This window comes from Oncorhynchus masou, chromosome 28, assembly GCF_036934945.1.
Source record: "Oncorhynchus masou masou isolate Uvic2021 chromosome 28, UVic_Omas_1.1, whole genome shotgun sequence".
Classification (NCBI taxonomy): Eukaryota; Metazoa; Chordata; class Actinopteri; order Salmoniformes; family Salmonidae; genus Oncorhynchus; species Oncorhynchus masou.
The window spans coordinates 72321841-72349148 of record NC_088239.1 but is presented as its reverse complement, the minus strand read 5'-3'; the positions used below and the strand labels follow the sequence as shown (position 1 = coordinate 72349148).

General features: G+C 47.9%; 1 protein-coding gene across 1 annotated transcript in view; it reads right to left on the bottom strand.

Annotated features, from left to right (window-relative positions):
* LOC135518203 (metal transporter CNNM4) overlaps positions 1–24272 on the bottom strand; it is a 41373-nt gene extending 17101 nt beyond the window's left edge. Inside the window, exons 1-4 of the mRNA XM_064943185.1 lie at positions 22825–24272; positions 13745–13888; positions 8633–8770; positions 8031–8200 (exon numbers count right to left, since the gene is read on the bottom strand). Coding sequence (XP_064799257.1) covers positions 8031–8200; positions 8633–8770; positions 13745–13888; positions 22825–24238 — 1866 coding nt within the window. The 5' untranslated portion in view covers positions 24239–24272. The remainder of the gene's footprint in view (positions 1–8030; positions 8201–8632; positions 8771–13744; positions 13889–22824) is intronic.
* Positions 24273–27308: the final 3036 nt, after the last annotated feature.

The following is a 27308-nucleotide window of genomic DNA, read 5'->3' as shown; positions in this document are numbered from 1 at the left end:
CTCCCCCTCTCTCTCTTTGTGTCAGTGTGAGCGTCTCTCTCTCTCTGTGTGTCAGTGTGAGCGTCTCTCTCTCTCTCTGTGTGTCAGTGTGAGCTTTTCCCCCTCAGATTTACATAAGTATTCAGACCCTTTACTCAGTACTTTGTTGAAGCACCTTTGGCTGCGATGACAGCCTTGCGTCTTCTTGGGTACAGCTCACATGCTAAAAACTTGGTACACCTGTACTTGGGGAGTTTCTCCCATTCTTCTCTGCAGATCCTCTCAAGCTCTGTGAAGTTGGTTGGGGAGCGTTGCTGCACAGCTATTTGCAGGTCTCTCCAGAGATGTTAGATCGGGTTGAAGTCTGGGCTCTGGCTGGGCCAATCAAGGACATTCAGACTTGTCCTGAAGTCACTCCTGCGTTGTCTTGGCTGTGTGCTTAGGGTCATTGTCCTGTTGGAAGATGTACATTCACCCCAGTCTGAGGTCCTGAGAGCTCTGGAGCAGGTTTTCATCAAGGATCTCGCTGTACTTCACTCTGTTCATCTTTCCCTCGATCCTGACTAGTCTCCCAGTCCCAGCCACTGAAAAACATCCCCACAGCATGATGCTGCCACCACCATGCTACACTGTATGGTTGTTGCCAGGTTACCTCCAGATGTGACGCTTGTCACACCAGCCAAAGAGTTCAATCTTGGTTTCATCAGACCAGATAATCTTGTTTCTCATGGTCTAAGAGCCCTTTACGTGCCTTTTGGCAAACTCCAAACAGGCTGTCATGTGCCTTTTAGTGAAGAGTGGCTTCCATCTGGCCACTCTACCATAAAGGCCTGTTTGGTGGAGTGCTGCGCAGATCAAATCAAAGTTTATTTGTCACGTGCCCCGAATATAACAGGTGTAGTAGACCTTACAGTGAAATGCTTACTTACAGGCTCTAAACGAAAAAAAGGTATTAGGTGAACAATAGGTAAGTAAAGAAATAAAACAACAGTAAAAAGACAGGCTATATACAGTAGCGAGGCTATAAAAGTATAGAGGCTACATACAGACACCGGTTAGTCGGGCTGATTGAGGTAGTATGTACATGTAGATATGGTAAAGTGACTATGCATATATGATGAACAGAGAGTAGCTGTAGAGTAAAAGAGGGGTTGGTGGGTGGCGGGACACAATGCAGATAGCGGGGTTGGTCGGCCCAATTGACGTAGTATGTACACGAATGTATAGTTAAAGTGACGATGCATATATGATAAACAGAGAGTAGCAGCAGCATAAAAAGAAGGGTTGTGCAAATAGTCCGGGTAGCCATTTGATTACCTGTTCAGGAGTCTTATGGCTTGGGGGTAAAAACTGTTGAGAAGCCTTTTTGTCCTAGACTTGGTGCTCCGGTACCACTTGCCATGCAGTAGTAGAGAGAACAGTTTATGACTTGGGTGGCTGGGGTCTTTGACATTTTTTAGGGTCTTCCTCTGACACCGCCTGGTGTAGAGGTCCTGGATGGCAGGCAGGTTATCCCCAGTGATGTACTGGGCCGTACGCGCTACCCGCTGAAGTGCCTTGTGGTCAGAGGTCGAGCAATTGCCGTACCAGGCAGTGACGCTCTCGATGTTGCAGCTGTAGAACCTTTTGAGGATTTCAGGACCCATGCAAAATCTTTTTAGTTTCCTGAGGGGGAATAGGCTTTGTCGTGCCCTCTTCACGACTGTCTTGGTGTGTTTGGACCATTCTAGTTGGTTGTTGATGTGGACACCAAGGAACTTGAAGCACTCAACCTGCTCCACTACAGCCCCATCGATGAGAATGGGGGCGTGCTCGTCACCCTTTTCTTATAGTCCACAATCATCTCCTTAATCTTGGTTACGTTGAGGGACAGGTTGTTATTCTGGCACCACCTGGCCAGGTCTCTGACCTCCTCCCTATAGGCTGTCTCGTCGTTGTCGGTGATCAGGCCTACCACTGTTGTGTCGTCTGCAAACTTAATGATGGTGTTGGAGTCGTGCCTGGCCATGGAATCGTGGGTGAACAGGGAGTAAAGGAGGGGGCTAGGCACGCACCACCGGGGAGCTCCAGTGTTGAGGATCAGCGTGGCAGATGTGTTGCTACCTACCCTCACTACCTGGGGGAGGCCCATCAGGAAGTCCAGGATCCAGTTGCAGAGGGAGATGTTTAGTCCCAGGATCCTTAGCTTAGTGATGAGCTTTGAGGGCACTATGGTGTTGAACGCTAAGCTGTAGTCAATGAATAGCACTCTCACACTAGTTCCTTTTGTTCAGGTGGGAAGGGGCAGTGCGGAGTGCAATAGAGATGGCATCATCTGTGGGTCTGTTGGGGTGGTATGCAAATTGGAGTGGATCTAGGGTTGCTGGGATAATGGTGTTGTGAGCCATTACCAACCTTTCAAAGCACTTCATGGCTACGGATGCTACGGGTCTGTAGTCATTTAGGCAGGTTTCCTTTGTGTTCTTGGGCACAGGGACTATGGTGGTCAGCTTGAAACATGTTGGTATTACAGACTCAATCAGGGAAATGTTAAAAATGTCAGTGAAGACACCTGCCAGTTGGTCAGCACATGCCGAGAGCACACGTCCTGGTAATCCGTCTGGCCTCGCAGCCTTGTGAATGTTGCCCTGTTTAAAGAACTTACTCACGTCTGCTACGGAGAGGGTGATCACACAGTCATCCAGAACAGCTGATGCTCTCATGCATGCCTCAGTGTTGCTTGCCTCGAAGTGGGCATAGAAGTGATTTAGCTCATCTGGTAGGCTCGTGTCACTGGGCAGCTCGCGGCTGTGCTTCCCTTTGTAGTCAGTAATAGTTTGCAAGCCCTGCCACATAAGACGAGCGCCCTGTATTGACGCTTTGCCTGTTTGATGGTCATCGCAGGGCATAGCAGGATTTCTTGTAAACTTCCGGGTTTGAGTCCCGCATCTTGAAAGCGGCAGCTCTACCCTTTAGCTCAGTGCGGATGTTGCCTGTAATCCATGGCTTCTGGTTGGGGTATGTACGTATAGTCACTGTGGGGACGACGTCCTCGATGCACTTACTGATAAAGCCAGTGACTGATGTGGTGTATTCCTCAATGTCATCGGAAGAATCCTGGAACATGTTACAGTCTGTGATAGCAAAACAGTCCTGAAGTTTAGCATCTGCTTCATCTGACCACTTTTTTATAGACTGAGTAAATTATACTTCCTGCTTTAATTTTTGCTTGTTAGCAGGAATCGGGAGGATAGAGTTGTGGTCGGATTTACCAAATGGAGGGCTCTACAGACAATTCCTTTCGACCTCATGGCTTGGTTTTTGCTCTGACATACACTGTCAACTGTGGGACCTTATGTAGACAGGTGTGTGCCTTTCAAAATCATGTCCAGTCAATTGAATTTACCACAGGTGGACTCCAATGAAGTTGTAGAAACATCTCAAGGATGATCAATGGAAACAGGATGTACTTGAGCTCAATTTCGAGTCTCATAGTAAAGGGTCTGAATACTTAGGTAAATAAAATACTTATTTTTCTTATTTTTAATAAATTTGCAAACATTTATAAAAAACCTGTTTTCGCTTTGTCATTACAGTGAATGTGAAATGGTCAAGGGGTCTGAATACTTTCCAAATGCACTTTTTATGCAGGGTCAGATCCAGGGTCAGTAGCTACATACTGGGTCAGGTCCAGGGTCAGTAGCTATAATAGAGGGTCAGGTCCAGGGTAAGGAGCTACACACTGGGTCAGGTCCAGGGTCAGTAGCTATAATAGAGGGTCAGGTCCAGGGTCAGTAGCTACATACTGGGTCAGAAGCTATAATAGAGGGTCAGGTCCAGGGTCAGTAGCTACATACTGGGTCAGATCCAGGGTCAGTAGCTATAATAGAGGGTCAGGTCCAGGGTCAGTAGCTACATACTGGGTCAGGTCCAGGGTCAGTAGCTATAATAGAGGGTCAGGTCCAGGGTCAGTAGCTACATACTGGGTCAGAAGCTATAATAGAGGGTCAGGTCCAGGGTCAGTAGCTACATACTGGGTCAGATCCAGGGTCAGTAGCGACATACGGGGTCAGATCCAGGGTCAGTAGCGACATACGGGGTCAGATCCAGGGTCAGTAGCTATAATAGAGGGTCAGATCCAGGGTCATGAGCTACATACTGGGTCAGATCCAGGGTCAATAGATGAATGCAGGGTCAGATCCAGGGTCAATAGCTACATACTGGGTCAGATGCAGGGTCAGTAGCTAAATACTGGGTCAGATCCAGCGTCAGCAGCTACATAAGGGGTCAGATCCAGGGTCAGTAGCTACATAGGGGGTCATATCCAGGGTCAGTTGCAACATACTGGGTCAGATCCAGGGTCAGTAGCTACATACTGGGTCAGATCCAGGGTCAGTAGCTACATACTGGGTCAGGTCCAGGGTCAGTAGCTATAATAGAGGGTCAGAGGTCCAAGGTCAGTAGCTACATACTGGGTCAGGTCCAGGGTCAGTAGCTATAATAGAGGGTCAGGTCCAGGGTCAGTAGCTACATACTGGGTCAGATCCAGGGTCAGAAGCTATAATAGAGGGTCAGGTCCAGGGTCAGTAGCTACATACTGGGTCAGATCCAGGGTCAGTAGCGACATACGGGGTCAGATCCAGGGTTAGTAGCGACATACGGGGTCAGATCCAGGGTCAGATCCAGGGTCAGTAGATATAATAGATGGTCAGATCCAGGGTCATGAGCTACATACTGGGTCAGATCCAGGGTCAGTAGATGAATGCAGGGTCAGATCCAGGGTCAATAGCTACATACTGGGTCAGATGCAGGGTCAGTAGCTAAATACTGGGTCAGATCCAGCGTCAGCAGCTACATAAGGGGTCAGATCCAGGGTCAGTAGCTACATAGGGGGTCATATCCAGGGTCAGTTGCAACATACTGGGTCAGATCCAGGGTCAGTAGCTACACACTGGGTCAGATCCAGGGTCAGTAGCTATAATAGAGGGTCAGATCCAGGGTCAATAGCTACATACTGGGTCAGATGCAGGGTCAGTAGCTAAATACTGGGTCAGATCCAGCGTCAGCAGCTACATAAGGGGTCAGATCCAGGGTCAGTAGCTACATAGGGGGTCATATCCAGGGTCAGTTGCAACATACTGGGTCAGTTCCAGGGTCAGTAGCTACACACTGGGTCAGATCCAGGGTCAGTAGCTATAATAGAGGGTCAGATCCAGGGTCAGTAGCTACACACTGGGTCAGATCCAGGGTCAGTAGCTATAATAGAGGGTCAGATCCAGGGTCAGTAGCTACACACTGGGTCAGATCCAGGGTCAAGAGCTCCATACTGGGTCAGATCCAGGTTCAGTAGCTACATTCTGGGTCAGATCCAGGGTCAGTAGCTAAATACTGGGTCAGATCCAGGGTCAGTAGCTAAAATAGAGGGTCAGGTCCAGGGTCAATAGCTACATACTGGGTCAGATCCAGGGTCAGTAGCTATAATAGAGGGTCAGGTCCAGGGTCAGTAGCTACATACTGGGTCAGATCCAGGGTCAAGAGCTACATACTGGGTCAGATCCAGGGTAATAGCTACATACTGGGTCAGATCCAGGGTAAGAGCTACATACTGGGTCAGATCCAGGGTAAGAGCTACATACTGGGTCAGATGCAGGGTCAGTAGCTCCATACGGGGTCAGATGCAGGGTCAGTAGCTATAATAGAGTGCCAGGTCCAGGGTAATTAGCTACATACTGGGTCAGATCCAGGGTCAGAAGCTATATTACAGGGTCAGATCCAGGTTCAGTAGCTACATTCTGGGTCAGATCCAGGGTCAGTAGCTAAATACTGGGTCAGATCCAGGGTCAGTAGCTACATACTGGGTCAGATCCAGGGTCAGTAGCTACATACTGGGTCAGATCCAGGGTCAGAAGCTATATTACAGGGTCAGATCCAGGGTCAGTAGGTACATACTGGGTCAGATCCAGGGTCAGAAGCTATAATATAGGGTCAGGTCCAGGGTCAGTAGCTACATACTGGGTCAGATCCAGGGTCAGTAGCTACATACAGGGTCAGATCCAGGGTCAGTAGCGACATACGGTGTCAGATCCAGGGTCAGATCCAGGGTCAGTAGCTATAATAGAGGGTCAGATCCAGGGTCATGAGCTACATACTGGGTCAGATGCAGGGTCATTAGCTCCATAAGGGGTCAGATCCAGGGTCAGCAGCTACATAGGGGGGCAGATCCAGGGTAAGAGCTACATAGGGGGGCAGATCCAGGGTCAGTAGCTACATACTGCGTCAGATCCAGGGTCAGTAGCTACATATTGGGTCAGATCCAGGGTAATAGCTACATACTGGGTCAGATCCAGGGTAAGGAGCTACACACTGGGTCAGATCCAGGGTCAGTAGCTCCATACGTGGTCAGATCCAGGGTCAGTAGCTACACACTGGGTCAGATCCAGGGTCAGTAGCTATAATAGAGGGTCAAATCCAGGGTCAGTAGCTACATACGGGGTCAGATCCAGGGTCAAGAGCTCCATACTGGGTCAGATCCAGGGTCAAGAGCTACATACTGGGTCAGATCCAGGGTAATAGCTACATACTGGGTCAGATCCAGGGTCAGTAGCTACATATTGGGTCAGATCCAGGGTCAAGAGCTCCATACTGGGTCAGATGCAGGGTCAAGAGCTACATACTGGGTCAGATCCAGGGTAATAGCTACATACTGGGTCAGATCCAGGGTAAGAGCTACATACTGGGTCAGATCCAGGGTAAGAGCTACATACTGGGTCAGATGCAGGGTCAGTAGCTCCATACGGGGTCAGATGCAGGGTCAGTAGCTACATACTGGGTCAGATCCAGGGTCAGAAGCTATATTACAGGGTCAGATCCAGGTTCAGTAGCTACATTCTGGGTCAGATCCAGGGTCAGTAGCTAAATACTGGGTCAGATCCAGGGTCAGTAGCTAAATACTGGGTCAGATCCAGGGTCAGAAGCTATATTACAGGGTCAGATCCAGGGTCAGAAGCTATATTACAGGGTCAGATCCAGGGTCAGTAGCTACATACTGGGTCAGATCCAGGGTCAGAAGCTATAATATAGGGTCAGGTCCAGGGTCAGTAGCTACATACTGGGTCAGATCCAGGGTCAGTAGCTACATACGGGGTCAGATCCAGGGTCAGTAGCGACATACGGTGTCAGATCCAGGGTCAGTAGCTATAATAGAGGGTCAGATCCAGGGTCATGAGCTACATACTGGGTCAGATGCAGGGTCATTAGCTCCATAAGGGGTCAGATCCAGGGTCAGCAGCTACATAGGGGGGCAGATCCAGGGTAAGAGCTACATAGGGGGGCAGATCCAGGGTCAGTAGCTACATACTGCGTCAGATCCAGGGTCAGTAGCTACATATTGGGTCAGATCCAGGGTAATAGCTACATACTGGGTCAGATCCAGGGTAAGGAGCTACACACTGGGTCAGATCCAGGGTCAGTAGCTCCATACGTGGTCAGATCCAGGGTCAGTAGCTACATACTGGGTCAGATGCAGGGTCAGTAGCTAAAATAGAGGGTCAGATCCAGGGTCAGTAGCTCCATACGGGGTCAGATCCAGGGTCATGAGCTACATACTGGGTCAGATCCAGGGTCAGCAGCTACATACTGGGTCGGATCCAATCCTCGCTCTCTTCGACCCATTCTGTCTCCTCTCCTTCCTTTACCTTTCCACCTGACTCTCGTCACGTCTTCTCTACTCTCCTTCTCCCCCTTCCTTGTTTCCCTCTTCTCCCTTTCTCCCCCCCCCCTGTCTCTCCTTACCTAGTAGGGATCAATTAGTGAAGGGCAGGCCTGCCCCCCAGCAAGCTTCACATGAAGTCATCTGACACACCCACCCATATACATTGTGCTCAAGTGCTGTACACTTAAAGAGCTAAAGCCAATAGCCTGAGTCATACCACAGGAATCAAACTGTTGACCTTAATCCAGTCTGTGTGTGTTTAAAGCTGTGAGTGAGCCGTCAAGCTGGAAGATGAGGATAGATATTGCATTGGTGTTGAAGTTTTTACATGTTAGATTCGGTGTGTGCATGTACTGTGTACCTGCAGAATGAGTATGAAGAAGTCGACAGGTTTGCCTCTCTGGTAGATGTAGTGCAGAGCAGAGCGCTTGTCGCTGTCGTTGAACTTGATCTCCTGGATGACGTCAGGGTGCCTCAGAATCCTCAGTAATACCTTCTCAGTGACCTGACTGGGACTGAACAGACTCACCTCTGTTGGGCGGAGACACAGACACAGAAATCACTTACAGATTGTACCATCAATTCAGACAAATCAGTCACACTAAGTAGAACTGTAGAACACATGAACAGGATGCAGTTACAGACTGTAAGACTTGTTACGAGGATGTACGACCCATTTAGGATGTCCAATCATCTCAACATCATCCTGACTAAACACCAACAATTCTGTTGACATATAGAGATTCATTTTTTTTAATGACATTATAAAGTCTCATGAATGCTTATAACAAGTTAACGCGTTATACCTTTAGGCTTTAAGTCAAGTGTAACCGACAAATCTCCACTGAAATGCCATGACATCTGGTTGACCTGTGTTAAGTTCTTAACTATAATACCATAGTATGGTAATATACTAAAAGTGTTTACTACTAGCTACTTCCTGTCAGGTGATAGTCAACTCACCTGTAGCCAGGAAGCGATGAGCAGCCAGCATCAGTTGAGGAGAGATCTTCACCCTGCACTCGTTCTCTGTGTGCTTAAAGGCAGAGAAGTCACGCATTCTCTTGTTAGGGTCCACCTTCTTTCTGTTCCTATTGTCAGCTGGAGAGTAGAGAGAGGAGAGAGAGTAGAGAGAGAGAAAGAGTAGAGAGAGAAAGAGTAGAGAGAGAGAGAAAGAGTAGAGAGAGAAAAAGAGTAGAGAGAGAAAAAGAGTAGAGAGAGAAAAAGAGTAGAGAGAGAAAAAGAGTAGAGAGAGAAAAAGAGTAGAGAGAGAAAAAGAGTAGAGAGAGAAAAAGAGTAGAGAGAGAAAAAGGAGAGAGGAGAGAAAGAAAGAGAGAGGAGAGAAAGAAAGAGAGAGGAGAGAAAGAGAGAACAAGTAGAGAGAGAAAGAGTAGAGAGAAAAAGAGTAGAGAGAGAGAAAGAGTAGAGAGAGAGTAGAGAAAGAAAGAGGACAGAAACAAAGAGTAGAGAGAGAGAAAAAGAGTAGAGAGAGAAAAAGAGTAGAGAGAGAAAAAGTGTAGAGAGAGAAAAAGAGTAGAGAGAGAAAGAGTAGAGAGAGAAAGAGTAGAGAGAGAATTTTTTTATTTATTTTACCTTTATTTAACCAGGCAAGTCAGTTAAGAACACATTCTTATTTTCAATGACGGTCTGGGAACAGTGGGTTATCTGCCTGTTCAGGGGCAGAACGACAGATTTGTACCTTGTCAGCTCGGGGGTTTGAACTCACAACCTTGCGGTTGCTAGTCCAACGCTCTAACCACTAGGCTACCCTGCCGCCCCAGAAAGTAGAGCGAGAGAAAGAGTAGAGAGAGAGAGAAAAGAGAGAAAGAGTAGAGAGTAGAGAAAGAGTAGAGAGAGAGTAGAGAGAAAGAGAAGAGAAAGAAGAGAAGAAAGAGGAGAGAGAGTAGAGAGAGAAGGTAGAGAGAGTAGAGAAAGAGTAGAGGGAAAGTAGAGAGAGAGTAGAGAGAGAGAAAGAGTAGAGAGAGAGAAAGAGTAGAGCGAGAAAGAGTAGAGCGAGAAAGAGTCGAGCGAGCAAGTGTCGAGAGAGCAAGAGTCGAGAGAGCAAGAGTCGAGAGAGCAAGAGTCGAGAGAGCAAGAGTCGAGAGAGCAAGAGTCGAGAGAGCAAGAGTCGAGAGAGCAAGAGTCGAGAAAGCAAGAGTCGAGAGAGCGAAAGAGGTAGAGAGAGAGAAAGAGTAGAGAGATGGAAAGAGTAGAGAGATGGAAAGAGTAGAGAGAGGGAAAGAGTAGAGAGAGGGAAAGAGTAGAGAGAGGGAAAGAGTAGAGAGAGAGAAAGAGTAGAGAGATAGAGAGTAGAGAGAGAGTAGAGAAAGAAAGTAGAGAGAGAAAGGACAGAAAGAGAGAGAGAAAGTAGAGAGAAAGAAAGAAAGAGTAGAGCGAGAGAAAGAGTAGAGCGAGAGAAAGAGTAGAGCAAGAGAAAGAGGTAGAGAGAGAGAAAGAGGTAGAGAGAGAAAGAGGTAGAGAGAGAGAAAGAGGTAGAGAGAGAGAAAGAGGTAGAGAGAGAGAAAGAGGTAGAGAGAGGGAAAGAGTAGAGAGAGGAAAGAGAGGGAAAGAGTAGAGAGAGGGAAAGAGTAGAGAGAAAGAGTAGAGAGAAAGAGTAGAGAGAAAGAGTAGAGAGAGAGTAGAGAAAGAAAGTAGAGAGAGAAAGGACAGAAAGAGGAGAGAGAGAAAGTAGAGAGAAAGTAGAGAGAGAAAGAAAGAAAGAGTAGAGAGTAGAGAAAAGAAAGTAGAGAGAGAAAGAAAAAGTAGAGAGAGAAAATAGAGAGAGCGAAAGAGTAGAGAAACAGTAGAGCGAGAGAGAAAGAGTAGAGCGAGAGAGAGAAAGAGTAGAGAGAGAAAGAGTAGAGAGAGAGTAGAGAAAGAAAGTAGAGAGAGAAAGAAAGAAAGAGTAGAGAGAGAGAAAGAGTAGAGAGAGGGAAAGAGTAGAGAGAGGGAAAGAGTAGAGAGGGAAAGAGTAGAGAGAGGGAAAGAGTAGAGCGAGAGAGAGAAAGAGTAGAGAGAGAAAGAGTAGAGAGAGAGTAGAGAAAGAAAGTAGAGAGAGAAAGAAAGAAAGAAAGAGTAGAGAGAGGGAAAGAGTAGAGAGAGGGAAAGAGTAGAGAGAGGGAAAGAGTAGAGAGAGGGAAAGAGTAGAGAGAGGGAAAGAGTAGAGAGAGGGAAAGAGTAGAGAGAGAGAGAAAGAGTAGAGAGAGAGTAGAGAAAGAAAGTAGAGAGAGAAAGAAAGAAAGAGTAGAGAGAGAGAAAGAGTAGAGAGAGGGAAAGAGTAGAGAGAGGGAAAGAGTAGAGAGAGGGAAAGAGTAGAGAGAGAGAAAGAGTAGAGAGAGAGAAAGAGTAGAGAGAGAGAAAGAGTAGAGAGAGAGTAGAGAAAGAAAGTAGAGAGAGAAAGAAAGAGTAGAGAGAGGGAAAGAGTAGAGAGAGGGAAAGAGTAGAGAGAGGGAAAGAGTAGAGAGAGAGAGAAAGAGTAGAGAGAGAGTAGAGAAAGAAAGTAGAGAGAGAAAGAAAGAGTAGAGAGAGGGAAAGAGTAGAGAGAGGGAAAGAGTAGAGAGAGGGAAAGAGTAGAGAGAGAGAGAAAGAGTAGAGAGAGAAAGAGTAGAGAGAGAGTAGAGAAAGAAAGTAGAGAGAGAAAGAAAGAGTAGAGAGAGGGAAAGAGTAGAGAGAGGGAAAGAGTAGAGAGAGGGAAAGAGTAGAGAGAGAGAGAAAGAGTAGAGAGAGAAAGAGTAGAGAGAGAGTAGAGAAAGAAAGTAGAGAGAGAAAGAAAGAAAGAGTAGAGAGAGAGAAAGAGTAGAGAGAGAGAAAGAGTAGAGAGAGAGTAGAGAAAGAAAGTAGAGAGAGAAAGAAAGAAAGAAAGAGTAGAGAGAGAAAGAGTAGAGAGAGGGAAAGAGTAGAGAGAGGGAAAGAGTAGAGAGAGAGAAAGAGTAGAGAGAGAGAAAGAGTAGAGAGAGAGTAGAGAAAGAAAGTAGAGAGAGAAAGAAAGAAAGAGTAGAGAGAGGGAAAGAGTAGAGAGAGGGAAAGAGTAGAGAGAGGGAAAGAGTAGAGAGAGAGAGAGAAAGAGTAGAGAAAGAAAGTAGAGAGAGAAAGAAAGAAAGAGTAGAGAGAGAGAAAGAGTAGAGAGAGAGAAAGAGTAGAGAGAGGGAAAGAGTAGAGAGAGGGAAAGAGTAGAGAGAGGGAAAGAGTAGAGAGAGGGAAAGAGTAGAGAGAGGGAAAGAGTAGAGAGAGGGAAAGAGTAGAGTGAGAGAGAGAGTAGAGAGAAAGAGTAGAGAAAGAAAGAGTGGAGAGAGAAGAGAAAGAAAGGAGACAAAGAGTAGAGAGAGAGAAAGAGTAGAGAGAGAGAAAGAGTAGAGAGAGAGAAAGAGTAGAGAAAGAAAGAGTAGAGAGAAGAGAAAGAAAGGAGAGAAAGAAAGAAAGAAAGAGTAGAGAGTAGAGAGAGAGAAAGAGTAGAGAGAGAGAAAGAGTAGATAAAGAAAGAGTAGATAAAGAAAGAGTAGAGAAAGAAAGAGTAGAGAAAGAATGAGTAGAGAGAGAAAGGAGAGAAAGAGGAGAAAGAAAGAAAGAGTAGAGTAGAGAGAACGAGTAGAGAGAGAGAAGAGAACGAGTAGAGAGAGAGAAGAGAACGAGTAGAGAGAGAGAAGAGAACGAGTAGAGAGAGAGAAGAGAACGAGTAGAGAGAGAGAAGAGAACGAGTAGAGAGAGAGAAGAGAACGAGTAGAGAGAGAAGAGAACGAGTAGAGAGAGAGAGAAGAGAACGAGTAGAGAGAGAGAAGAGAACGAGTAGAGAGAGAGAAGAGAACGAGTAGAGAGAGAGAAGAGAACGAGTAGAGAGAGAAGAGAACGAGTAGAGAGAGAGAAGAGAACGAGTAGAGAGAGAACGAGTAGAGAGAGAACGAGTAGAGAGAGAACGAGTAGAGAGAGAGAACGAGTAGAGAGAGAACGAGTAGAGAGAGAGAAAGAGTAGAGAGAGAGAAAGAGTAGAGAGAGTAGAGAGAGAAAGAGTAGAGAGAGTAGAGAGAGAAAGAGTAGAGAGAGGAGAGAAAGAAAGAGAAAGAGTAGAGAGTAGAGAGAATGTAGAGAGAGAAAGAGTAGAGAGAAAGTAGAGAGAAAGTAGAGAGAAAAAGAGTAGAGCAAGAGAAAGAGTAGAGCGAGAGAAAGAGTACAGAGTAGAGAGAAAGAGTAGAGAAAGAGTAGAGAACAAGTAGAGAGAGAACAAGTAGAGTAGAGAGAAAGAAAGAGTAGCGAGAGAGAGAGTAGCGAGAGAGAGAGTAGCGAGAGAGAAAGAGTAGAGCGAGAGAAAGAGTAGCGAGAGAGAGTAGAGAGAAAAAGAGTAGAGAGAAAAAGAGTAGAGAAAGAAAGAGAGAAAGTAGAGAGTATAGAGTATAGAGAAAGTAGTGTAGAGAGAGTAGACAGAAAGGGTAGAGAGAAAGAGTAGAGAGAGAGTAGCGTAGAGAGAGTAGAGAGAGAGAGAGTAGAGAGAGAAGGTAGAGAGAGTAGAGAGAGAGTAGAGAGAAAGAGAGTGGAGAGAGAAAATAAGAAGAGAGGATAGAGGGAAAATGACAACAGCCATGTTTACCACGAGTGAATTCACTATCTACAAAAAAACATTTTTTAGGAGGATGGGAGCTTCGTTCTCTTTATGTATTTTTCTGTTGACAATTCTGAAATGAGATGGGACACAGTGATAGAGGAGAGATGACAGTATGAAATTGGTGGAGGGGTTGGCATTCTGAAGGCCATGTGTGTTGGGAAACTGCAACGCTGCCTCTGTTTCAATACAACACAACTTCTCCTGAAGAGCTGATAGGTAGGGTTTTGCTCCAGCCCTACACTTGAACACACGATTCAGTTAGACAAGGTCCTGTGGAGAAGCTGCTTCCTGAAATCAGATGTGTTAGAACAGGGTTGGAAACAAATCCTACAGGAGGGTTGTTCTCCAGGAGTAGTGTTAACCAATTGCCATTCATAATTTAACTCATTACACTCCAGTTCACTACAGAAGAAGTAAATTGACTCTGGACTGATCCATTGTCAATCTGTAGTTTAAATCAGGGTTAGTTGATGTCGACTCACTATAAAGGTCGGACTCGTCCAGTATCTCTGATTTGATGATCTCCTCGATGACATCCTCCAAGGTGACCAATCCCAGCACCTCGTAGAAGGGATCCCCCTCACCCTCGCTGTTCACTTTCTGAACAATGGCCAGGTGAGATTTACCTGGAAGGGTGAACACCAGAGAGAGTCAAGGCCAGAACCAACAACACAAAGAAGCAGAAAATAACCAGACCCAGTGTTTCCCAGTGAGACTGTGACGAGACCAAGATCAGTCAGTCAGTACTAGGGTCAGTCAGTACTGGGGTTAATCAGTCAGTCAGTACTAGGGTCAGTCAGTACTGGGGTTAATCAGTCAGTCAGTACTAGGGTCAGTCAGTACTGGGGTTAATCAGTCAGTCAGTCAGTCAGAAGCTGTTTCGTAAAATCAGATGTGTTAGAACAGGGTTGGAAACAAATCCTACAGGAGGGTTGTTCTCCAGGAGTAGTGTTAACCAATTGACAATTGTCAATCAGTCAGTCAGTACTGGGGTCAGTTAATCAGTCAGTCAGTACTGGGGTCAGTCAGTCAGTACTGGGGTCAGTCAGTCAGTACTGGGGTCAGTCAGTCAGTCAGTACTGGGGTCAATCAGTCAGTACTGGGGTCAGTCAGTCAGTACTGGGGTCAGTCAGTCAGTACTGGGGTCAGTCAGTCAGTACTGGGGTCAATCAGTCAGTCAGTACTGGGGTCAGTCAGTCAGTACTGGGGTCAGTCAGTCATTACTGGGGTCAGTCAGTCAGTACTGGGGTCAGTTCATCAGTCAGTCAGTACTGGGGTCAGTCAGTCAGTAAGTCAGTCAGTACTGGGGTCAGTTCATCAGTCAGTCAGTACAGGGGTCAATCAGTCAGTCAGTACTGGGGTCAGTTCATCAGTCAGTCAGTACAGGGGTCAGTCAGTCAGTCATTACTGGGGTCAGTTCATCAGTCAGTCCATCAGTACGGGGGTCAGTTAACCAGTCAGTCCGTCAGTACGGGGGTCAGTTAACCAGTCAGTCAGTACGGGGGTCAGCCAGTCAGTCAGTACGGGGGTCAGCCAGTCAGTCAGTACGGGGGTCAGCCAGTCAGTCAGTACGGGGGTCAGCCAGTCAGTCAGTACTGGAGTCAGCCAGTCAGTCAGTACTGGAGTCAGCCAGTCAGTCAGTACTGGAGTCAGCCAGTCAGTCAGTACTGGAGTCAGCCAGTCAGTCAGTACTGGAGTCAGCCAGTCAGTCAGTACTGGAGTCAGCCAGTCAGTCAGTACTGGGGTAAATCAGTCAGTCAGTCAGTACTGGAGTCAGCCAGTCAGTCAGTACTGGAGTCAGCCAGTCAGTCAGTACTGGAGTCAGCCAGTCAGTCAGTACTGGAGTCAGCCAGTCAGTCAGTCCTGGAGTCAGCCAGTCAGTCAGTACTGGAGTCAGCCAGTCAGTCAGTACTGGAGTCAGCCAGTCAGTCAGTACGGGGGTCAGCCAGTCAGTCAGTACTGGAGTCAGTCAGTCAGTACTGGGGTCAGTCAGTCAGTCAGTACTGGGGTCAGTTAGTCAGTTAGTACTGGGGTCAGTTAGTCAGTACTGGGGTCAGTCAGTCAGTACTGGGGTCAGTCAGTCAGTCAGTACTGGGGTCAGTTAGTCAGTTAGTACTGGGGTCAGTTAGTCAGTACTGGGGTCAGTCAGTCAGTACTGGGATCAATCAGTCAGTACTGGGGTCAGTCAGTCAGTCAGTCAGTACTGGGGTCAGTTAGTCAGTTAGTACTGGGGTCAGTTAGTCAGTACTGGGGTCAGTTAGTCAGTACTGGGGTCAGTCAGTCAGTACTGGGGTCAGTCAGTCAGTACTGGGGTCAGTTATTCAGTCAGTACTGGGGTCAGTTATTCAGTCAGTACTGGGGTCAGTTAGTCAGTTAGTACTGGGGTCAGTTAGTCAGTACTGGGGTCAGTCAGTCAGTACTGGGATCAATCAGTCAGTACTGGGGTCAGTCAGTCAGTCAGTACTGGGGTCAGTTAGTCAGTCAGTACTGGGGTCAGTCAGTCAGTACTGGGGTCAGTCAGTCATTACTGGAGTCAGTCAGTCATTACTGGAGTCAGTCAGTCATTACTGGAGTCAGTCAGTCAGTCACTACTGGGGTCAGTCAGTCAGTCAGTCAGTACTTGGGTCAGTCAGTCAGTCAGTCAGTACTGGGGTCATTCAGTCAGTCAGTCAGTCAGTACTGGGGTCAGTCAGTCAGAAGCTGCTTCGTAAAATCAGATGTGTTAGAACAGGGTTGGAAACAAACCCAACATGAGGGTTGTTCTCCAGGAGTAGTGTTAACCAATTGCCAATTGTCAGTCAGTCAGTCAGTACTGGGGTCAGTTCAGTCAGTCAGTCAGTACTGGGGTCAGTCAGTCAGTATTGGGGTCAGTCAGTCAGTCAGTACTGGGGTCAGTCAGTCAGTACTGGGGTCAGTCAGTCAGTCAGAACTGGGGTCAGTCAGTCAGTCAGAACTGGGGTCAGTCAGTCAGTCAGTACTGGGGTCAGTCAGTACTGGGGTCAGTCAGTCAGTCAGTACTGGGGTCAGACAGTCAGTCAGTACTGGGGTCAGTTAGTCAGTCAGTACTGGGGTCAGTTATTCAGTCAGTACTGGGGTCAGTTATTCAGCCAGTACTGTGGTCAGTCAGTCAGTACTGGGGTCAGTCAGTCATTACTGGAGTCAGTCAGTCAGTCACTACTGGAGTCAGTCAGTCAGTCAGTCAGTACTTGGGTCAGTCAGTCAGTCAGTACTGGGGCCAGTCAGTCAGTCAGTACTGGGATCAGTCAGTCAGTACTGGGGTCAGACAGTCAGTCAGTCAGTACTTGGGTCAGTCAGTCAGTCAGTACTGGGGTCAGTCAGTCAGTCAGTCACTACTGGGGTCAGTCAGTCAGTCAGTCAGTACTTGGGTCAGTCAGTCAGTCAGTCAGTACTGGGGCCAGTCAGTCAGTCAGTACTGGGATCAGTCAGTCAGTACTGGGGTCAGACAGTCAGTCAGTCAGTACTTGGGTCAGTCAGTCAGTCAGTACTGGGGTCAGTCAGTCAGTCAGTACTGGGGTCAGTCAGTCAGTCAGTCAGTACTGGGGTCAGTCAGTCAGTCAGTCAGTACTGGGGTCAGTCAGTCAGTCAGTACTGGGGTCAGTCAGTCAGTCACTACTGGAGTCAGTCACTACTGGAGTCAGTCAGTCAGTCAGTCAGTACTTGGGTCAGTCAGTCAGTCAGTACTGGGGTCAGTCAGTCAGTCAGTACTGGGGTCAGTCAGTACTGGGGTCAGTCAGTCAGTCAGTACTGGGGTCAGTCAGTCAGTCAGTACTGGGGTCAGTCAGTCAGTCAGTACTGGGGTCAGTCAGTCAGTCAGTACTGGGGTCAGTCAGTCAGTCAGTACTGGGGTCAGTCAGTCAGTCAGTACTGGGGTCAGTCAGTCAGTCACTACTGGGGTCAGTCAGTCAGTCACTACTGGAGTCAGTCACTACTGGAGTCAGTCAGTCAGTCAGTCAGTACTTGGGTCAGTCAGTCAGTCAGTACTGGGGTCAGTCAGTCAGTCAGTACTGGGGTCAGTCAGTACTGGGGTCAATCAGTCAGTCAGTACTGGGGTCAGTCAGTCAGTCAGTACTGGGGTCAGTCAGTCAGTCAGTACTGGGGTCAGTCAGTCAGAAGCTGCTTCGTAAAATCAGATGTGTTAGAACAGGGTTGGAAACAAAATAAACATGATGGGTTGTTCTCCAGGAGTAGTGTTAACCAATTGCCAATTGTCAGTCAGTACTGGGGTCAGTCAGTCAGTACTGGAGTCAGCCAGTCAGTCAGTACTGGAGTCAGCCAGTCAGTCAGTACTGGGGTAAATCAGTCAGTCAGTACTGGGGTAAATCAGTCAGTTAGTCAGTACTGGTGTAATATGTCAGTCAGTACTGGAGTCAGTCAGTCAGTACTGGGGTCAGTCAGTCAGTACTGGGGTCAGTCAGTCAGTACTGCAGTCAATCAGTCAGTCAGTACTGGGGTCAGTCAGTCAGTACTGGGGTCAGTCAGTACTGGGGTCAGTCAGTCAGTCAGTACTGGGGTCAGTCAGTACTGGGGTCAGTTAGTCAGTTAGTACTGGGGTCAGTTAGTCAGTACTGGGGTCAGTCAGTCAGTACTGGGGTCAGTAATTCAGTCAGTACTGGGGTCAGTTATTCAGTCAGTACTGGGGTCAGTTATTCAGTCAGTACTGGGGTCAGCCAGTCAGTACTGGGGTCAGCCAGTCAGTACTGGGGTCAGTTATTCAGTCAGTACTGGGGTCAGTCAGTACTGGGGTCAGTCAGTCAGTCAGTACTGGGGTCAGTTAGTCAGTACTGGGGTCAGTCAGTCAGTACTGGAGTCAGTTATTCAGTCAGTACTGGGGTCAGTCAGTCAGTATTGGGGTCAGTCAGTCAGTCAGTACTTGGGTCAGTCAGTCAGTCAGTTAGTACTGGGGTCAGTTAGTCAGTACTGGGGTCAGTCAGTCAGTACTTGGGTCAGTCAGTCGGTCAGTACTGGGGTCAGTCAGTCAGTCAGTACTGGGGTCAGTCAGTCAGAAGCTGCTTCGTAAAATCAGATGTGTTAGAACAGGGTTGGAAACAAACCCAACATGAGGGTTGTTCTCCAGGAGTAGTGTTAACCAATTGCCAATTGTCAGTCAGTCAGTCAGTACTGGGGTCAGTCAGTCAGTATTGGGGTCAGTCAGTCAGTACTGGGGTCAGTCAGTCAGTCAGTACTGGGGTCTGTCAGTCTGTCAGTACTGGGGTCTGTCAGTCTGTCAGTACTGGGGTCTGTCAGTCTGTCAGTACTGGGGTCAGTCAGTCAGTCAGAACTGGGGTCAGTCAGTCAGTCAGAACTGGGGTCAGTCAGTCAGTCAGAACTGGGGTCAGTCAGTCAGTCAGTACTGGGGTCAGTCAGTACTGGGGTCAGTCAGTCAGTACTGGGGTCAGTCAGTCAGTACTGGGGTCAGTCAGTCAGTCAGTACTGGGGTCAGTCAGTCAGTCAGTACTGGGGTCAATCAGTCAGTCAGTACTGGGGCCAGTTCATCAGTCAGTCAGTACTGGGGACAATCAGTCAGTCAGTACTGGGGTCAATCAGTCAGTCAGTACTGGGGTCAATCAGTCAGTCAGTACTGTGGCCAGTTCATCAGTCAGTCAGTGGGTCAATCAGCTGGAGTCGATGGTGTTGTGAAATATCTGAATATTGAGAGGAGACTGTTCCTGGGTGTTAGGGTACTGGAGGTAGTCTACTTAAGTGTACTGTATATAGTAAGTCACATAACATCACTTCCCCCCCCCCCCCCCCAGTCTGTTCTGATCTCTGGTTCTTCCCCCAGTCCTCCTCTCTTTAAGCTCTGTCCATACAAGAAAGGGGGATGGGGATAGAGAGAGACAGAAGGGGGTAATCCATCTCCTGGTTTACTATTTCTCCTCTCCGCTCTTATCCTCCTCTCCGCTCTCATCCTCCTCTCTCTGCTCTTATCCTCCTCTCCGCTCTTATCCTGCTCTTATCCTCCCCTCCGCTCTTATCCTCCTCTCTGCTCTTATCCTCCTCTCTGCTCTTATCCTCCTCTCCTGCTCTTATCCTCCTCTCCGCTCTTATCCTCCTCTCCGCTCTTATCCTCCTCTCTGCTCTTATCCTTCTCTTATCCTCCTCTCCACTCTCATCCTCCTCTCTCCGCTCTCATCCTCCTCTCTCCGCTCTTATCCTTCTCTTATCCTCCTCTCCGCTCTTATCCTTCTCTTATCCTACTCTCTGCTCTTATCCTCCTCTCCGCTCTTATCCTCCATTCTCCGCTCTTATCCTCCACTTATCCTCCTTTCCCCGCTCTTATCCTCCTCTCTCCGCTCTTATCCTCCTCTGTTCTTATCCTCCTCTGTTCTTATCCTCCTCTGTTCTTATCCTCCTCTTTATCCTCCTCTCCGCTCTTATCCTCTCAGGTGTTGGAAACACACTGTTCTGTGTATTTTACAAGCTCTGTCACACGTATAATATTGAGTGTGAAAGACCCTATTGTATTTTCAGCCTGCACGTAAAGGGACAGCGAACACACAGTGGGAATTGATTGGCTGAGTCAGTCAACCTAACACACACACACATATACTGTATACCTTTCCACTGACAACACAGCTGACATCTCACACACTGCTGTCACCCTCCAGCCAATAAAGAAGAGTAGAGACACACCAGTGGGTCAGAAGAGTGAGGTCACACGGTGATTATAGTCACAGCGATGATCTGAATGCGTAGTTGTAAGGCTCAGTCAGTGTCGTCCATCTTTGATCTCTGACTGTCTGTGGTGTGAAGATCAGCACTGTCCTGTCACTATCCCTCCACTAGGTCACCATGCTGTCTAACCGCAGACACAAGGTTACTTCAACAATTAACCCTTAACCCTCACCCGTACCTTGTCCCCAACCTTACTCATGTGTTAATGTTGGGATGGAACAAAAGTCTGCATATCCTGTGGGTCTGCAGGACCAGGTGGGGCACTTTACTGTTAGCACCACAGGCACTTTGGCAGCAGCAGCTTGCTCGACAGCTGAGACCCCAACTCCAGACTGACAGTTCAGCTGTTCCCAACTGATCCAGTCAACCCACTGGTCACCCAGAGAGTGGGTGACCCTCTTTACAATAAGGCCTAGGCTATATATATATATATATATATAAACAGTTATGACAGCTGGTGACATCTGTTATTCTTCACACACTCTCAATGATACAGACTGTAGTTTGGGTCAGCTAACTGGCAAGGCATATAGTTAGCCACCTAGGTTGTGTTATAAACATGCAACATCAAATGACTTGATGTTGATAACATGTTACAACATTTGAGTGAGGGGTTACAACAGCCTAGCTAGCCTAGCCCCTGGATAGCCCTAAGACTGAGAGACGATAGCAGGACTAAGAGTGAGAGACGATAGCAGCCCTCAGACAGAGACGATAGCAGCCCCAAGAGTGAGTGACGATAGCAGCCCCAAGAGTGAGTGACGATAGCAGCCCCAAGAGTGAGTGACGATAGCAGCCCCAAGAGTGAGTGACGATAGCAGCCCCAAGAGTGAGTGACGATAGCAGCCCCAAGAGTGAGTGACGATAGCAGCCCCAAGAGTGAGTGACGATAGCAGCCCCAAGAGTGAGTGACGATAGCAGCCCCAAGAGTGAGTGCCGATAGCAGCCCCAAGAGTGAGTGCCGATAGCAGCACCAAGAGTGAGTGACGATAGCAGCCCCAAGAGTGAGTGCCGATAGCAGCCCCAAGAGTGAGTGACGATAGCAGCCCTAAGAGTGAGTGCCGATAGCAGCCCTAAGAGTGAGTGCCGATAGCAGCCCTAAGAGTGAGTGCCGATAGCAGCCCTAAGAGTGAGTGCCGATAGCAGCCCTAAGAGTGAGTGCCGATAGCAGCCCTAAGAGTGAGTGCCGATAGCAGCCCTAAGAGTGAGTGCCGATAGCAGCCCCAAGAGTGAGTGCCGATAGCAGCCCCAAGAGTGAGTGACGATAGCAGCCCCAAGAGTGAGTGACGATAGCAGCCCCAAGAGTGAGTGACGATAGCAGCCCCAAGAGTGAGTGACGATAGCAGCCCCAAGAGTGAGTGACGATAGCAGCACCAAGAGTGAGTGACGATAGCAGCCCCAAGAGTGAGTGACGATAGCAGCCCCAAGAGTGAGTTACGATAGCAGCCCCAAGAGTGAGTGACGATAGCAGCCCCAAGAGTGAGTGACGATAGCAGCCCCAAGAGTGAGTTACGATAGCAGCCCTAAGAGTGAGTGCCGATAGCAGCCCTAAGAGTGAGTGCCGATAGCAGCCCTAAGAGTGAGTGCCGATAGCAGCCCTAAGAGTGAGTGCCGATAGCAGCCCTAAGAGTGAGTGCCGATAGCAGCCCTAAGAGTGAGTGCCGATAGCAGCCCTAAGAGTGAGTGCCGATAGCAGCCCTAAGAGTGAGTGACGATAGCAGCCCTAAGAGTGAGTGACGATAGCAGCCCTAAGAGTGAGTGACGATAGCAGCCCTAAGAGTGAGTGACGATAGCAGCCCTAAGAGTGAGTGACGATAGCAGCCCTAAGAGTGAGTTACGATAGCAGCCCTAAGAGTGAGTGACGATAGCAGCCCTAAGAGTGAGTGACGATAGCAGCCCTAAGAGTGAGTGACGATAGCAGCCCTAAGAGTGAGTGCCGATAGCAGCCCTAAGAGTGAGTGCCGATAGCAGCCCTAAGAGTGAATGCCGATAGCAGCCCTAAGAGTGAGTGACGATAGCAGCCCTAAGAGTGAGTTACGATAGCAGCCCTAAGAGTGAGTGACGATAGCAGCCCTAAGAGTGAGTGACGATAGCAGCCCTAAGAGTGAGTGACGATAGCAGCCCTAAGAGTGAGTTACGATAGCAGCCCTAAGAGTGAGTGACGATAGCAGCCCTAAGAGTGAGTTACGATAGCAGCCCTAAGAGTGAGTTACGACAGCAGCCCTAAGAGTGAGTTACGATAGCAGCCCTAAGAGTGAGTGACGATAGCAGCCCTAAGAGTGAGTGACGATAGCAGCCCTAAGAGTGAGTGACGATAGCAGCCCTAAGAGTGAGTGACGATAGCAGCCCTAAGAGTGAGTTACGATAGCAGCCCTAAGAGTGAGTTACGATAGCAGCCCTAGCCCAATGCTCTCCCCCCGTGTGGCCCTACTTTCCTAAATGACAACAGAACTGAAATGACAACAGAATGGACCAAAACTAACTATGGCAAAGTTCCTGGAGAGTTATAGGTATAGACTTCTGTTCCAGGCCAGCATTAACACAGCTGATTCAACTAATCAACCAGGTGGGAATAGTGCAGGTCTAGAACAAAAACCTATTCCCTGTAGCTATCCAGAGACAGAGTTGATGACCCCTAGATTGTGATGTGTCACAGTTGTTCCCTGCCATGACAACTGGGTTGAGATATTCCACTCATCAATACAGCCAGGGGCACATCTGTCTCTGTGTCAGTGTGTGTGTGTGTATATGAGTGTATTGATTATGGGGAGTGACGGATGCATTATAAATAGTTTTCCATACATCAACCATGTATGTAAATATGATGTATGACACATGCTTCCCCCGACCCTCCAGATATACACACCTTTCTTGAACTCCTCCAGCATGGAGTCCAGCCGTGTGTCGTGGAACACAAAGTGGACCGGATGGTTGTAGAACTTGGTGATGGTCTTCAGGGTGGTGCAGTCGTCAGGGTCCACGAACGCCAGGTCCTTCACGTAAAGGATGTCCACGATATTGGAGCGCTCGTCGTCGAACACGGGGATACGTGTGTAGCCGCTCTCCATGATCTCTGACATGGTGTTGAAGTCGAGGACCGCGTCGTTCTGGATCATGAAGCAGTGGGCCAGAGGAGTCATCACGCTCTCCACCGTCTTATTCCGGAGTTCCAGCGCTCCTTGGATCATGTTGAGCTCCTCTTTGACCAGGTCGTTGTACGGTTCCGTCACCCTGAGCATCTCCACCAGCTTCTCGCGGTTATACACAGTGCCGATCTCCTGGCCTAGGAGCACGTCTAGGAGCTTGCTGACGGGGAAGGAGAGGGGGAAGGTGAGCAACATGAAGAACTTGGTCACCTGGATGGTGTTGGCGCCCACCGCCAGCCCGTGGCGAGAACACAGCGCCTGGGGGACTATCTCACCAAAAATCACAATACCCACTGTGGAGGCGACCACGGCGCCCAGCCCAGAGCCTATCAGGTCATCCAGGAGGATGGTGAGTGTGGTATTGACCAAGACATTACCAAGCAACAGAGAACAGAGAAGGTAGTTCCCCTTGCTGCGGATGGGCTCAATTTTGCGGGCGTATTTCTTCTCCTTCTCTGAGCCACAGCTCTGGACTATACGTAGCTCCATGGGGTCCAGAGCCATGAGCCCCAGGTTCAGCCCGCTGAACATGCCAGACAGCACCAACAGACAGCAGATGAGGATGATCTGGAACCAGAGGGGGAGGAGAGTTTTTTCCCCCTCCACCACCCGCAGTCTCCCGTCGCTATCCCCGAGCAGAGCCCACCTACCGTCAGCCAAACTCCTGATGCACAGCCCATACTCCTTGTGCGGCTCGCTCTTACGAAGCGGTTTAATGTTTATGCTGAGTACCCCCGTGGTCCCACGGCTACTGATGTTCATGTAGTTTGCGATGCTGAAGTCTTTTGTGAAATCAACACAAGTGCTGTTAGGTGTGTCGTCAATAATGTTATTGTTTCCCCCATCCTCGCTCCCATCCCCTCGTTCTGTGAAGCGTATCTGAGCCCAGGTGCCCGAGTTGAGCTGCACTCCGTAGAACCGGAGCTGCACTGTGCTCTCCTCCGTTATTTGGATGACCCCATCGTCAGTGGTCGAGGCTGGTTTGTCGCTCCTCTCCAGCCGCATACCGAGCACCTGGCTCCCGCTACTGCGGACACTCGAAGTGGCTGTCTCAGTGCGTCCCCCCACTGCACTCCAAAAGAAAACGATTAGAGTCAGAACGTAGCCTTGCTGCCCGCTCCATTCTGTCGCCATGTTTGTTTCACTGTACTGGCAACCTGGGTGCTGACGTCACTACTCATCTCCCTCCAGCCCCGCTCCTATTACCATAATAACCCTAAAGCACCGCCTATCGGACACGGCAGGTATAGCCATACACACGTACACGTGTGTAACATACTGTTGTGGTTCAGCACTGGAGGTTCGTGGCACCTTCATTTGGGAGGACGGGCTCGTGGTAATGGCTGGCGTGGAATAGGTGGGATAGTATCAAAAACATTAAACACATGGTTTCCATGACGTTCACATGTTGTTGTGTTACAGTCTGAATTCAAAATGGATTAAATAGATTTTTCTCTCACACCCATCTACACACAAAGTGAAAACATGTTTTATAATTTTGATCAAATGTATTGAAAATTACATACAGAAATATCACATTTACATAATTATTCACACCCCTGAGTCACACCTTTGGCAGCGATTACAGCTGTGAGTCTTTCTGGGTAAGTCTTTAAGAGCTTTGCACGCCTGGATTGTACACTATTTGCACATTATTCTTTTTTAATTCTTCAAGCTCTGAAGTTGGTTGTTGATCGTTGTTAGACAGCCAAGTCAAGCTGTACCTCGGTCACTCAGGAACATTCAATGTCGTCTTGGTTAGCAACTTCAGTGTAGATTTGGCCTGTTTTAGGTTATTGTCCTGCTGAAAGGAGAATTTGTCTTCTAGTGTCTGTTGGAAAGAAGACTGAACCAGATTTTCCTCTAGGACTTACTTTGCCTGTGCTTAGTTCTACTCCGTTGCATTTTATCCCCCCAAAATCCCTTGTCCTTGCCAATGACAAGCATACCCATAACCTGATGCAATCACCACCATGCTTGAAAATATGAAGACTGCTACTCAGTGATGTGTGTGTTGGATTTGCCCCAAACATAAAGCTTTGTATTCAGGATATAAAGTTAATTTCATTGTCTTTGTCATTATTTAAAAATGTTACTTTATTGCCAAAATGATGCATGTTTTGGAATATTTATTTTTGTACAGGCTTCTTTCTTTTCACTCTGTCATTTAAGTTAGTATTGTGGAGTAACTACAATGTTGTTGTCCTCAGTTTTCTCCTATCACAGCCATTAAAGTCTATAACTGTTTTAAAGTCACCATTGGCCTCATGGTGAAATCCCTCTATGGCAACTGAGTTAGGAAATACCCTTGTATCTTTGTATTTACTGGGTGTATTGATACACAAGCCATAGTGTAATGAATAACTTGCTCAAAATAATGTCAATTTTTTTTTACCCTGTTTACCAATCAGTGCCCTTCTTTGTGAGGCATTGGAAAACCTCCCTGAGACATTGCAGCTTTTCATTTTTTATTAATTTGTAAAAAATAATAATAATAATCAAGAAACATAATTCCACTTTGACATTATGGGGTACTATGTGTAGGCCAGTGTCACCACATCCCAAATGAATCCGTTTTCAGGCTGTAACACAACAAAAGTGGTGTGAATGCATTCTGAAGTCACTGTATACCTCAGTGATTGACACTGAGCTATGATCGGGGCAATGTTCTGAGCTGCACGTTCACGCCGGACCGCGCTGCAGTGCTCTCGTGTCGCACACCGTGGGCGTGAATGGTAGAATCTGGCAAGCACGAATGCTATTGGGTGTGTCCTCTTCCCAGGCGTTGCTGACCCATGCAAGATCTTACATTGCCTGGATAGGTATTTTAAGTATAAGCTAACCACATTATATGTTAATCTGTCCCAGTCAAAATCTGACACAGTCAATGACGTCGCACGCAACCTTCGCTTTGATGCTTGCAACGCCACCTCTATGTACACTTACTGTATGTTCACTACATGACCAGAAGTATGTGGACACCTGCTCGTCGAGCATCTCATTCTAAAATGATGGGAAGTAATATGAAGATGGTCCCCCCTTTGCTGCTGTAACAGCCTCCATTCTTCTGGGAAGGCTTTCTACTAGATGTTGGAACATTGCTGCCATAACAGCCTCCATTCTTCTGGGAAGGCTTTCTACTAGATGTTGGAACATTGCTGCTATAACAGCCTCCATTCTTCGGTGAAGGCTTTCCACTAGATGTTGGAACATTGCTGCTATAACAGCCTCCATTCTTCTGGGAAGGCTTTCCACTAGATGTTGGAACACTGCTGCTACAACAGCCTCCACTCTTCTGGGAAGGCTTTCTACTAGATGTTGGAACACTGCTGCTATAACAGCCTCCATTCTTCTGGGAAGGCTTTCCACTAGATGTTGGAACACTGCTGCTATAACAGCCTCCACTCTTCTGGGAAGGCTTTCTACTAGATGTTGGAACACTGCTGCTATAACAGCCTCCATTCTTCTGGGAAGGCTTTCCACTAGATGTTGGAACACTGCTGCTATAACAGCCTCCATTCTTCTGGGAAGGCTTTCTACTAGATGTTGGAACACTGCTGCTATAACAGCCTCCATTCTTCTGGGAAGGCTTTCTACTAGATGTTGGAACACTGCTGCTATAACAGCCTCCATTCTTCTGGGAAGGCTTTCTACTAGATGTTGGAACACTGCTGCTATAACAGCCTCCACTCTTCTGGGAAGGTTTTTCTACTAGATGTTGGAACACTGCTGCTATAACAGCCTCCATTCTTCTGGGAAGGCTTTCCACTAGATGTTGGAACACTGCTGCAGGGACTTGCTTCCATTCAGCCACAAGAACATTAGTGAGGTCGGGCACTGATGTTGGGCGATGAGACCTGGCTCGCAGTCGGCATAACAATTCATCCCAAAGGTGTTTGATGGGGTTGAGGTCAGGGCTCTGTGCAGTCTATTCAAGTTATTCCACACCGATCTCGACAAACCATTTCTGTATGGACCTCGCTTTGTGCACGGGGGAATTGTCATGCTGAAACAGGAAAGGGCCTTCCCCAAACTGTTGCCACAAAGGTGGAAGCACAGAATCGTCTAGAATATCATTGTATGCTGTTGCGTTAATATTTCCCTCCACTGGAACTAAGGGGCTTAGCCCGGACTATGAAAAACAGCCCAGACCATTATTCCTCCTCTACCAAACTTTACAGTTGGCACAATGCATTGAAGCAGG